Below are 13,372 nucleotides of genomic sequence, written 5' to 3' on the forward strand. Positions count from 1 at the left end.
AGTTTATAAATACTGTTAAGAAATTAATAATTTTCAACATATGAAGCAGCCCATATTGAGGTCTGACAAGTCAGTTTTGCTGAATTACAATATATGCCCAGACACCTTGGCTTGGATCCTAAATTTATTATTCATTTATTTATTTGGAGCATTTTTATCCCATCCTATACAAAAGTGTTAGGACAGCAATACAAAACAGTAGCAGCAACATGCAACAGAATACAATAAATTCATGTAAGTAGAACTCCATTCATAAGACACTCTCAAAGAAGTGGGAGGGGAGAGTTTTAATTATTCCTTTTTCTCCCTGTGCCCTCTGAAAAAACTAGTCCAGATGGTTGAGGTAACTTCCAGAACTGTGTGGGATGTGACACTGGGGCTTGCTGTGGGAAGGACAGAAATCAGAAAAAGATCACCTAATCTCCTCCTCCTTAACACACACAATTCTACTAGTAAGAACACCTATTGGATAGAAATCCCTTCTATTCACAGGAATCATTCTGTTCATTACAAGGCAACTTAAGAAGACTGTTCACATTATTAAGCATTCAACCTCTTTTTAGTTCTTAGCATTTTTCGTAACAAAGGCAGTTCAGCAAGGTCCTTCAACACAAAACCCAACACGTTCACCTATTGGAGTAAGGAATATAGCTCCTCACTAAACATGCACAAAGCTTTTTCGTGGTTTTCTGCTCACAAGAAAAAGGAAAAAAAAACCAAAGAGAAAAGGGCTAGATCATACTCTCTACCTTTAGTCTAATTCTAAACAAAAAACAGATCCATGGAACAACAGGATAAGTTTATCTGGGTTCTAGGTCTCACTTGCAAATTTGACCTCTACAAGGGAAAAGCTCCCAGCTACCTTAGTCCTGCCTCAGGATTAGGAACTCTACTGAATCCCTAGTGCTTGTAGCTTCTCTCCCCCTCTCCCCCTCCCCTCCCCTCCCCGTCTCCCCTTCTATTACGACTCACCCACCACACACATCTATCCCTCTTCACCTTTCTCAGGTAAGGTTTTTTCTTCCTTTCATACAGGTGGGGTACTGGTAATGGACTGGGCAGTCAGTTTAGACCTCTTGTCAAACCCCTTCCTCCACCCCCAGAGGAGTCTTGGAAGAGCTGATTGCTCAGCCCATTCTCTTTACTGAACAAGTGATATAAGTTCTTGAAGAGCATAGTGACAGCAATTGAAAGTTAGAATTTCATAGTGTCTGTAGACATTTCATGCTCTTCGATGCAACTCATTTCTGTCCAGAGCCATCTTCAGTTCAATATTCTTCCTTCAAATGATCCATTACTGTAATGAAATCTCTTTTCACAAAAGATGTAATTACACTAGTGGATCATTTGAGATGGAATTTTTATTTATCTTTAATAGGATGAAATCCTCATTCAATCCAGCTCCAGGACTTAGAACTGGATCAGATGACCATATTTCTGAGTCTCTGTCAGCATAACTTTGCCATGATCAAGGAAAAGAATTCACTGATTCCACTCCAACAGCTGATACACATAAGAATCCAGTTAGAAAATAGTTCAATTCAGATGAATACCAGATGTCTGGCAATTCCAGTGATAGACCTTCTTGTGAATCAAGAGAAGTCGATTGGTTTATGTTCATTTATCACTGCCCACATACCGAAGTGGTGGATGCCTTAGAAGTAACATGGTTCAGGAGGGGTTTATAAGCCTTTTTGCCCACCAAGTTGATTCTCAGAGTCCTAAAGAAAATTAGGCAGTGCATGATGAACATACCACATTGGCCTTAGTGTTTGTTTTTAGAACAGCTGCAACTGTCAGTCAGAAGACACTGATGACTGCCTGTTAGGGCAAACTTACTACCTCAGGACTGTATGCTACATCCAAATGCAACTGTGAGCATCCAACTCACAGCACGAAGGCTGAAAAGGCTTATTTAAAGTAGTTCAGATACCCAGGGGATATGCTGAATATCTTCTTAATTCCTCAAAGAGAATCAACCAATACAGCACATGGGGGTACTTAAAGAGCTCACCTACATTGGCATAAAGGAAAGGATAGAGATTCTGGGGCTATGGAAGTTATTTTCTATTCTCACATTTTTGCAAGATGTTCTTCTAAGTGTTTCAGTACAAGTGAGGGTCGTGGCACCTCCTTAAGGGTGCACCTATTCCCAGGCACTCGATATTCTTGGCAGAACAAGAGATTTATGATAAGAAAATACCTGTTTTTTTAAGGAACATCCATGCCCATTATCTCCTTTGCATAAGCAGAATTATGTGGGCCATGCTGATTATGCCTACAAGTGATAATTTAAGCTAGCATATTTCAGAATGATATTCTAATGAACACATAACACCTAATTTTATTTTTGAGAAAGGCAAAAAACCTGTCTCCTCCAGTGAAGTAACTGTCTACGAAGTGTTAAAATGTTCAAATTATATTTATTTGGTAGTTTAGGATATGTTTATCATATCGAAGAGAAAGTATCTTAATAAACCAATGCATACTATTTTTAGACTACTTATAATATATGTTATTAGATATGCTCTATTTCCAGACCTATCCTTTCTAATTACTTGAAGCTTACAGTGTTCAGAAGCCTGAATATGTAATATATTGAAGATTAAATAATGTGAGGCAAGATGACATTCCACAAATCATGCAAATCATTAATTTTTGCATACATTACTTTGGCAACAGTGCCAGAAATGTACATTTCAGGGCAGGCCTTCCTATAGACTTCTTCACAAATGTTTGTATCTTTTGGAATGCTAAAATATGCTTAATTCAGGTTTTGTAATTTTAAAATTTTAATTTTCAAAAAGTTTATCAATGTACTAAAGCATAAAAAACTAAAGGAACAGAATGTACATCCTTCTGTGTCGAAAATAGATTTCACCATATGTGGCTGCTTCCAAGCTGTTTTAGTTGTATTATTTCCACAAGTCTGTGCGGGGTTGGGGGCGAAGGCAGGTAGCCCAGTTCTGACTAAGAAGTGGGTTGTGCCATAAATCTTGGGGGTCAAGAAGCATAGAAAAGAAACATCTAAAAGCCACTGTTTAAAGCTTTTTAACTGGCAGATGGTTTCAGAGAAACAACATAAAGGTCTGCAGATGAATACAGGATTAAATAACACTGAAAATGAAGTACTACTACTTGTTAACAGCATCAGTAGCAGCAGCATCTATATACTTGTACTGGAAACCTTGGGCCAAAACAATGGCTGTATCATTCTCTGAGTGACTGGTGTCATACTTGGGCACTCTGATATTCATCATTATACTCACTCTAGTAGTTTGTGGATCAGCTTAGCAGTGATAAATGCAATCATATGCAGAAAATCTGTATATGGTTTTGAAAGCAAAACTAAACAGACTCTGTTTGCATTTGTGGGTTCTTCTTAAATATCACACTTTTGTTTTCATTATTAAAATATTTTTCTAGATTACTACACTCATCTGTTTGGGCATGTTTGTTGTGATCCACTAGTGTATTATAAAGCCAATGCAAGGAAAACCTTTGATAATAACAGCAGTTTCCATCTACTGCAGCTAGTCATCTAGAAAGTCATTATGTGCCGCTGCTCACTCCAAATTAAAGAAAGTTCATGAAAACAATGTGCAGGACACTGTTGATAATTGATAATAGCAACTGATGGATGAGGTACATGACGAACACAGCAGTGATGTAAATACAGCATGCAAGGCCTTGGGTATACCACTACTTTAAAGAAACCTCATAATGATAAGAAAGCATCATATGGAAAACTAAATCACAGTTCAGATAAAACTTGGAGTCGGGTTAGAAGTGCCACTACCAGAAGAATCATCCATAGTGCCTTCCTGTCCCGAATTTCTGAGGGAAGATTGTAAAGATTTTTTAAAGTGTGACAAATAAGAGATTTCTACATCTATGAGCACTTCCAGGGTATACTATCACAGTTCTCCTTTAAAGGGAAATCAAGTTCTTATTGGCTACAATGCTGAAACACCAATATGAGAAACAAGCTTGCTTCTTACCTATGGATTTTTCAGTGTCTTTTTTGGTTTGCAAAAAAAGAATTTCCATCTGTAAGTTATATACCAAAGAAGGAGGGACTGTGATTTTCCTTTCTTCAATGCATAATGATGCAGCAATCTCATGGATACCTGTGCTTAGATGGTTTTCATATATCAAACACATGATCAAATCATAGAATCACAGAATAGAACAGCTGGAAGGGGCCATGCAGTCCATCGAGTCCAACCTCCTGCTGGTGCAGGACACCAATTTACACCAACCCATTCAGACCCACTGGTAGTCAACAATGCATCTTTTCCAATATAGTGGCCATTACATACTTAAATGTCTGTATTATTTAGAAGCTGGATAAAGCATGATGGTGTGTGCATCACAAAATGCATCTTCCTAGACCTAAGTCTAGATCAAACCCTAGGTCACATCTAGACACATAGCTAGCTTGCCAGGGTTGTGGAGAGAAAATGTTCAAACTAGTAAAGCTTGTCACCACTGCCATCAAAATAAAGGGAAGTGAAAGAAAATTGCAGCAATATCATGTTTTCTGTAACCCAGCATCTACTAATCTTGGATCTAAATCTGTAAACCAGCTAAATTTGAAATTTTGAGTGCTCTCTAGTGCTTTGGAGATATTTTTTTTCTCCCATTCCCTCCCCTGCCCACAGCTTAAAGCTCTTACTGTTAGGAACTAACCTTTCGGATAGTCATTTTAACCATTCTGAATATGGTGGAAGAGGGAATATGCAAAAGCCAGGAAACTACCAATCTACTGATGATCTGGACAAAGAAGGCACGGCCATCAGGCAGTCCCAGATGGCCAGACTGGGAACCCAATCTACGTTGCCACACTGCTTTAAAGCAAAACCAAATACACAATGTTGCCATTCTTAGAGTATATAATTACACTATGAATGCAGATAGTTACAAAGAAGTGAAAGGACAATGACAGACCTTCTGTGTTACCTATTTGTCTTTCCAGATCTGCTGCTTCATCCGGTGTGGCACGGGGCAGGACTCCAGGATCACTGAAGCTAGTACGCAGCAAGGTTCCCATCACAAAAAAGAACAGAACTGCTCCTACTGCAGGAATAGCAGGTGTAATCTGCTCTGATAAATATGGACAACTGCAAAATATGGAAAAATGGAAAGTTAAGTGTAACTAACTGCCATAACACAAACTAGTAAGCACCATTATTGATCCTGTAAGTGGAATATGGGATGAAGAGCCATTGCAGATCACATGCATTATTCAAGTCCAAGTTCTGTCCACTCATCAATATATCCAGGAATGCTTCCCACCCGTTTTCCCTCAAAGCACAAAACTAATAAAGCATTTTATTTAAGAATATGCATTTTACATAAGTTCTGACAGCATGTTCAAAAGATTGTGACCCAAGGAGAGTACTAAAGCAGGTTCCGATTCACATCCTTTTCTTCCATCTTATTTTCTAGCTATTAGTCGACTGTGTTAATGAAAAATCTGCTAACTGCTTATCATTTCATGAAGGGAAAAGCGACAGAGATTAGGCAGCCTAAGACCAGGTCTTGATCATTTCTCAGTACTCAGCAGAAAGGATATAATCTGTGTTTTCCCTGTAGTTTGGTGACATTACATATTTTTTAAAGATCAGTCACCAGCACACTATTATGTGCAAAACTGAAAGAAAAAGCATACATTGCATTGATAAGAAAAGATATTCAAAGAGTTTTTATAAAGGCATACCATTTAATGATTTAGATTTTTATTCAAAAGGATGGTTAGAATGCACTGTAATACTTAGCTTTGAGTCTTTGTCCCTTGTTTGGCCATACAAAAGTGAATGCACAAATAAGTGGATGCAGTTGCACAATAATATGAAATGCAAAGATCTTGCAGAGCAACAGCAACAGTCTTTCTATATAAGAAACATTTTACTGTTACCAGAGATTTAGAATGCATTCTAATGAGGTTGCCCATAACTTTCCAAATGCAGAGGAGTAGAGGAATCTTATTAAGGGGGGGGGGGGGAGAACTAAGGAAGTGAAATTCCTGAGTTCCTTCCAGCCTCCAAAACAGGGAGATGCCTGATGTTGGCTGTATAACTGTTGTGCTTCAGAGGAAAAGGGGAGGAGGTTGAGATGCCACCACAATATGCTGTATTTCAGTGGCATTGACCTCCTCCTTTCCCCACTCTAAACTCTTCTCCAAGTTCAGTCTTATAACCTCAGAGGTACATCTGGTACACTTCCTTCCAGTTCAGCTGTTTGAGGGTGAGGAAGCTAGGTATGGCAAATGCAAAACTCCAGCTCCAAGGACAAAGCTGTTTTCCATCTTTGCAGCTAGAAATCCAAATGTTCATGTTGCAAAATTGGTGGAACACGTCCACAGGTATCAACAACCGCCATTATCTTGTTAGCTCACAAAGGTTGGCATAAAAGGTACACATGGTTGGGTACCTGCCAAGAACCCACACTGAAACAGGGGCCCTCTGACAAATGCCTCATCCTCTTGCAATCATTGCATTCTGGCCCATGCAATGGTTATGGTGAGAAAATGAAGCAGTAGAGCCTACTGGCTGCATGCTGATTGGTTCTTTGCTTGTCAAGCAAAAAACGAACAAACAAGCACTATTAATGATGTGAAAGAGGATGAGCAGCAACAGCAGCTGTGAGGAACAAGAAGACAGGTTCACTGAGGGAGGGGGCTAATCAGTGATGGGTTAATGTGCACAAGGCCATTTTTATGAGAAAATTTTCAGTTTGCATCAGAACATTTTCTGATCCTAGCTTTCTGTTGGAGTACCTGGAACACTTTAAAGATAATAGCATGTCTGGCATTTTAAAAAATTAAGAATAAACAAAAGGACTAAAACATGTTAACATTCTAATTTATTTTAGGAGCCCAAAGAACTGAGTTGCTAAAGAACTGTGCATGATATGCTGACAGCCACTAATCTATTTCAGTGATCCAACTCTTTTCCACTTCACTACTTATTAGTTTCATTTCAATGGCATACATGTACACTCTCACATACACAGTTTTAAAAATGCTTTATTTCAGATCTGGAGTATGTATTTATTATGGCTCAGGAAATGCTATGCCAGTTCACACTTGAAGGGACACTGTATCAGAATTTACATTGGCATTTTCTAGCTGATTTGAAAACAAGCACAGCTTTTTTTATCCCACAAGCAAACAGTATCATGTGGGTCTTTGTGCTGAAGAACATATGAAAACTACAATATTGTTCAGAAATACATGAATATTCTCTCCTTAACTGTGACAGGATATTCTATTTCTTCTTCTTTTCCTTCCTTTCCTTCTCCTCTTTTTTGTGATTGAAATTTTACAATAAAATTAAAAATAATTCTTCTTCCAGATGTTATCAAGTGTTTGAAACCCTAACATACTGTTTAGGTTGTAAGTCAACAGTTTTGTACTACAGGAAGCTGATAACATGTGCAGAACATTTGTAAATGTTTTTGTTTCTATAAACAAGGTTGGGGTCCAAAAGGAGAACATTAATCACAACTGCAGGATACATTTGCCAAATGTATCTAGAGCCTCTGGACTAAATTGTAACAGTTATGGCTAATCCTAATCTTGGCAATTATAGAATAACTATTTGGAATTGATGAAACCCATCTTAGAGGGATGAGAGATGGAAAAGAGTAGGATAAGTTCTACTCAGTGGCCTACAGACTGGAAATACTTGAGGTATATTCCAATTCCCAAGAAAGGAAATGTTAAGGAATGCAACAACTATATGACCATAGCATCTATTTCCCATGTAAGCTAAGTGACTCTCAAGGTGTGACAACAAAGAATTTTACAGTATATGGAGTGAGAGATGCCTGATATATAAACTGGATTCCCAAAACAAAGAGGCACTTGAGATAGTATCACAAGTATACATTGCTTCCTGGAGCATGTCAAAGCATTTCAGAAGAAATCTAAGCTTTATAGTCTACAGCTGTATTGGCCATCTGGTGATGCCTATGTGTAAACTCATCCAATCAGTTGCCTGAAGCATGCATTTGCAATAAACGGATGCTTGGCTTCACAGAATTCTATGAGCTGTTCGTCATTTCTGACCCTGAAGCTGCAGTTGCTGCACCATTACCCACAATGCCTGTCTTGTAGTCCAAACAAAGTTGGTACCTGAACTGTCCGATTCTTAAGGTGCCTTGATCCCATTGCTGTCCATTCCTGTAACAGTGGCATATTCACAAAACTAAAATATGTCCTTTCATGCAAAAGAACAAGATCCCATAAAGTAGAACTTAGCATTTAGGAATTCTTTGGCCTGATACAGTTAATTAAGGGCCAGCTTAATCCAGATAAGGCAGAGGTGTTACTGGTAGGTGAATCACCTATTCAGGTGAGTGAGAACTGCCCTTTTCTGGATGGGACTGCACTCCCCGTAAGGGACAGGGTATATATCTTGGGAGGTTTCCCTGGAATTTCAGGTGGCTTCTGTTGCGAGGAGCGCCATCCTCCAGTTGAAGCTGGTCCATCAGCAGTGTCCAAATCTGGATGGACAGACCCTGGCAACAGTGACCTACACACTGGTAACCTCCAGTCTGTTCTATTGCAATGCACTTTATGTGGGGCTACCCTTAAAGAGGATTGAAACACTTCAATTGGTACAAAACAGAGCAGCCACACTATTGATAGGGACAGGCAGACATGACCATATAATGCTGGTCCTGTACTATCTGCACTGGCTACTGATTTGAGCCCAATTTAAGCTGCTGACAATAACCCATAAAGCCCTAAACAGTTAAGGACCTGTTTATCTAAAGGAACACCTCCTTCAGTATACACCTGCCCAGTCATTAAGAACTTCTATGGAAGACCTTCTCCAGAAGCCCTCTTTGAAGGAGGTAAGGAGGGCTGTTACAAGGGGAAGAACCATCTCAGTGGTGCCACCTCCACTGTGGAATACACTCCCCAGAGAGGATGGTCTGGCACTGACTCTTCATTCTTTCTGGTCCCAGACCAAGACATTTTTATTTAGCCAGTATTTAAATTGTGTGTGTGTGATTTAATTATATTTTAATCAAGTACTATTAATTGTTCTGATGTTTTTACTGTTCCAAACTGTCTAGGGATCTTCTAAGGAAATATAGACAGTACAGAAAAAATTTAAATAAATAAATACAATGGAGACTTAAGTATAGTGAAGGATGTCTAATCAAAACCATGGTTTCAAGTTGGTTTCTTAATTCCACCTTGTTAGAAAGCCATTAATTATAGTTCCCAATTCAAATATAATATAAAACATAATGGGAAATTTTTGGTTAACTGTAGTTTCCTGTTTTGTTTCATTCCCTCACCCAAGGAGGAGTGGAACATCAAAGTGGCTGTCTATTGCTTATTAAGCCAGGATTTGACCACTCTCAGCATTCCTCTGCAAACTGTGTGTCATTATAGATAAAATTGTTTTGTTTGTTGAGGGGAAAAATAGTAGCATTGGTTCTATTAAGTTCATACAGCAGTATAGGTTCATACAGTTTCTATTATTTGTAATGCAGATTTTGGCATCCAAATATCATATGCAAGTAATAATGATGTGGATCAGCTAAATCAAGTGAATAACAGAGGCACAAATTTTGGAAATACCCAAATGATCGTAGTACTCAATGTAAATTATTATCTGAAAGCAGGAGGAAACTAGGTTTGATGGCTTCAACATCTACCAAGTAACAAATTATCAAGCCTCAACTTTACATAAAGAAAAGGATAGGAAAAATCTTAAGATCCTAAAAAAGAATGCTTATTAGTCCAGTTGAAAATGAAGCTCAAAGAAAGCTGCTTGTTTTATGTGGTAAATGCTTTATTTCTGCATTAAACAAAGCCCATATGGATCTTGTTGTTGAATGGTTGCATCAGCACATTCAGAGAACAGAACAGCTTTTGAAGGGAAAAAAAGTTTTCTGTAGCTTCCAGGGTAAAAAAGACAACATCAAGCAGTTTATAAGTGATGACAGAAAAGTTTGGAGCTGATTCAAAACTTGAACAAGATGAAATATGATTGAAAAACCTAAGGGGGAACTTTTCATCGTCTTAATAATGTGATCTGGGTTTCTAATTTGTGTTAGGCTAAATTTCATTCATTAGCACCTATGAAGGACACATATTATGCCAGTATGCATGTGAGACGAAATTTTGTATTTTTAGGGTGGGATGAGCAGGCAGAAGAAGTTTCAGGCAAACAGTTTGGAAATGGCTCTTCAGTGGGACCAGACAATTACTAAAATGCAGCTCAAATTAGTCAAAGATTCATCATATTTGACTTGTGGTCCATACTGAATGACTTATTGGTCATTATAGGAGGACCAAAAGGTGAGGGATCTGTTAGGCTGGTGGTTTTAGCCAGAGGAGAATAAATGGTGGGCTAAACATATTATTTATTTACAGATACAAAGTAGGGGTTTGTAGACATTACCATAACATGATTCCATTAAACTTAAAAAAGAACAATTTACAGCCATGTATAACTAAGGAAGACTAAACAGTTCTCACTCAGACTGTTAACTTTCTAGCAATAGTATTCATAATAAGAGGGAAATTGTTTTAGAAAGGGAAAGAAAGCCTGAAGAATAAGTAGCATCTTATTTCAGGAAGTTATTTAAAATACAGAAGAAAATGCTAACCTAAAAGTTACAAAAGACATACTACATAGACAAGAATGACAAGTGAAATCAGTAAGGATTTCTCACTTGATCTCTGCTCATTTCTCTTGTATCCAAAATTGCACAAGAGGAAGGAAGATCACACAACCAATCTTTATCTTCCCCTTCTTCCCGTTACAGCTCTTTCAGAAACCATCTCTCCTAAGCAGCATGTATGTGTTGCACAAAATTAAACAAATGGGTTTTGCATCACCACTGCCTGCAGTCCCATACAGCACAGTCCAGTGTTCAGGTGAGCTCCTGATCATCTCAAAGAGGACTTTCAGGGGGTAGAAGGAGCTGCAGGGGGAAGATAATGATTGGTTATGCAAGCTGCTTTCTATTCAAGCAACCATTAGATACAAACTTTTATTGCACAAGTGGCACAACCATTGTGGAATAAAAAGTTGTAGAAACCATTCCTATCCCCCAAAGGGATTGTAGGAATTGGCCTCTGAGGCCGCCTCTTCACTTCCAAAAGAATTGGAAAGAGGATTGATGTCCAAGGATTTGCACAGCAATTTCTAGATCTTTGGGGGCATACAGAGACCATGATAAAGCCCAATTTCAACTACTGAACCGGGGCGGGGGGGGGCATCCCTGAAGTACAATGGCCACACTTCTCATGATTGCTTCTGTGCCCCAGCAGATGTAGGCAAGTATCAGTTCTATATTTCGTTGCTAGGAATAGTTTCCAATGGCATGAGTGAAACTTGTCTGTTTGGGGCACAGGACAATCTCTGCTGTTCTTCAAAATAATAGGGTCAGAATTACAATCTATACCAGAGCACTCCAGCCTTTTTGGACCTATGGGCACATTTGGGAATTTGAGAAATTACTGTGGGCACCACCACAAAATCAGTGGATCACTGTTTTGATGTCTGCCTAGTGTCTGCCTGTCTATGTCTTTTTCAGCAAAAACATTTGTTTAATGTCACTGGACACCACAACTTCTCTTTAATAAGGGATTGTCTATTCAGCTAATTGCCAGTGGTGCGATACAGCTAATACTTCTTTCAAACATATGTTTTGGTAAAATCCAGAAGTTGCTTCTTTTTGGGAGAAGGTTATGACACAGATATATTTTGCATTGGAAAATGTACTGTACCCACTGGAAGATTTACTGATGTACGTGCTCCTTTTTGTTGCCTATTTCATGGAAATTAACAAATGGAAATGTCAGCTGATTCTCTGTACCTTTTTGACAGTTAAAAAACTGATATTACAGAATTGGTAAGATAAACACTCCCTTCCTATAAACAAATCCATGTACATCTATTAAAAAGCAGGGGAAATGTAAACAAAATTAAATATTGGAAGTACCTTTGGGACCACATTGGGAACTCCTTTGCAGGCACCACTGGAAGTGCTTGTGGATGCCAAGGTACCTGCAGATGCTGCACTAGGGACCCCTGGTCTATGCTCTACCATTTGTAGAGATCCTCCCCCCCCCACTTCTCCCCCTTTCCCATTGATTAACTCCAACACTGGAAGACTTACATTGAATTCCAGGTTTGGAAATATAAACAATAAGAAAAAATGTATTTAAAACTATTAATGACAAATATCTGCCTGATATTTAATGATTTGTTTAGAAAAAAGCTACTAAAACTGTTGCACACATTAATAACTCAGATATACTTTGTTTCCAGAACCCATGCAAATGATTCACCCCCCTCCACCCAGGTATGCATATTAACTCCATTAGAGTATTTTTATGCTACTTATCAGTCCAAATCAAGGCTCCCACAGCAGCTTACAATGCCAGAAAAAGACAGTTCCTACCCACAGGCTTAGAGTCTAAAAAAGGCATATCACTCAAAGAGAAAGGGAGAGGGAGGAAAAAGAAAAACAATTTTTCAGCAAGGCAGATGGAAAGGCTCTGCTTCACCTCTTATTTCCAAATGAGGCAGGTCCATGTTCCCTCAGACTGCTTTTGTCTCCATTGCTCCTTCTTTGTTCCACAAGGCACAATGTCCATAGTCCTTGACTGGAGGAGTCCAAATATGAAGCAAGGGACTAATTGCTTTTGCTGAATTTGTACATTCCAAATAATATCTACGGCTTTTATTGGGTTAAGAAAAAACATCTCTGCATGTACAGCAGATTGGTTCAAATGCAATGCTGGATCACAGTTTGTAACTTTTGCTGTATTCTAAACCATTACTTGTATCGCAGATATAGACACACCCCATAGATTGTATAGATCCCCTCTACTCTTGCCTTCTTTGAGAATCTCCAGAAACTATTCCAAACTGCCCTGGAAGGGCAGAGTAATGTCCCAAATCATGGTCTGATGGTTCAACCATAATGGCACACTAGTTCAAACTGTGGTTTCAGAAAAAGGATCTGAAACCATCCAACAACTCACAGTTGGGTGTTACAATCCCATTAAAAGGAAGAATAAGTTTTTCTTGCATTAAAAACACAACACAACACTACACAATGTGAAACAAGTCTAAGATTATAGCATCCACTAGCAAAAAGCACCCCCACCCCCAATCTCACCAGATTCCTCCTCACCTTCCCCACCTCCAGTTTCGTACATGCAGAAAGCCTGAACCTGGAACTTGAATAAATGTGTAAAGGAAAAAAAACCCACCCTCACATAATGTTCAGGCACGTAGCCTCCCCAGAGACCAAGATGAGAAAGGAGTATTCCAATGAGCCTTATGGACATATGGATACTGTGCCTCATTGCAATGAAGAAAAATAG

General features: G+C 38.7%; 1 protein-coding gene across 7 annotated transcripts in view; it reads right to left on the bottom strand.

The window, feature by feature from the left end:
- Positions 1 to 13,372, bottom strand: part of ZDHHC14 (zinc finger DHHC-type palmitoyltransferase 14) — a 91,367-nt gene that overhangs the window by 55,724 nt on the left and 22,271 nt on the right. For 5 of the 7 annotated variants that reach the window (XM_044422137.1, XM_044422109.1, XM_044422090.1 and 2 more), the window contains exon 2: positions 4,951 to 5,123. In XM_044422137.1, coding sequence (XP_044278072.1) covers positions 4,951 to 5,123 — 173 coding nt within the window. The remainder of the gene's footprint in view (positions 1 to 4,950; positions 5,124 to 13,372) is intronic. The other 2 variants (XM_044422118.1, XM_044422100.1) reach the window with 1 other exon arrangement.

This window comes from Varanus komodoensis, unplaced genomic scaffold (genome assembly GCF_004798865.1).
Source record: "Varanus komodoensis strain SLA01 unplaced genomic scaffold, ASM479886v1 scaffold1, whole genome shotgun sequence".
In the NCBI taxonomy this organism is placed as follows: Eukaryota; Metazoa; Chordata; class Lepidosauria; order Squamata; family Varanidae; genus Varanus; species Varanus komodoensis.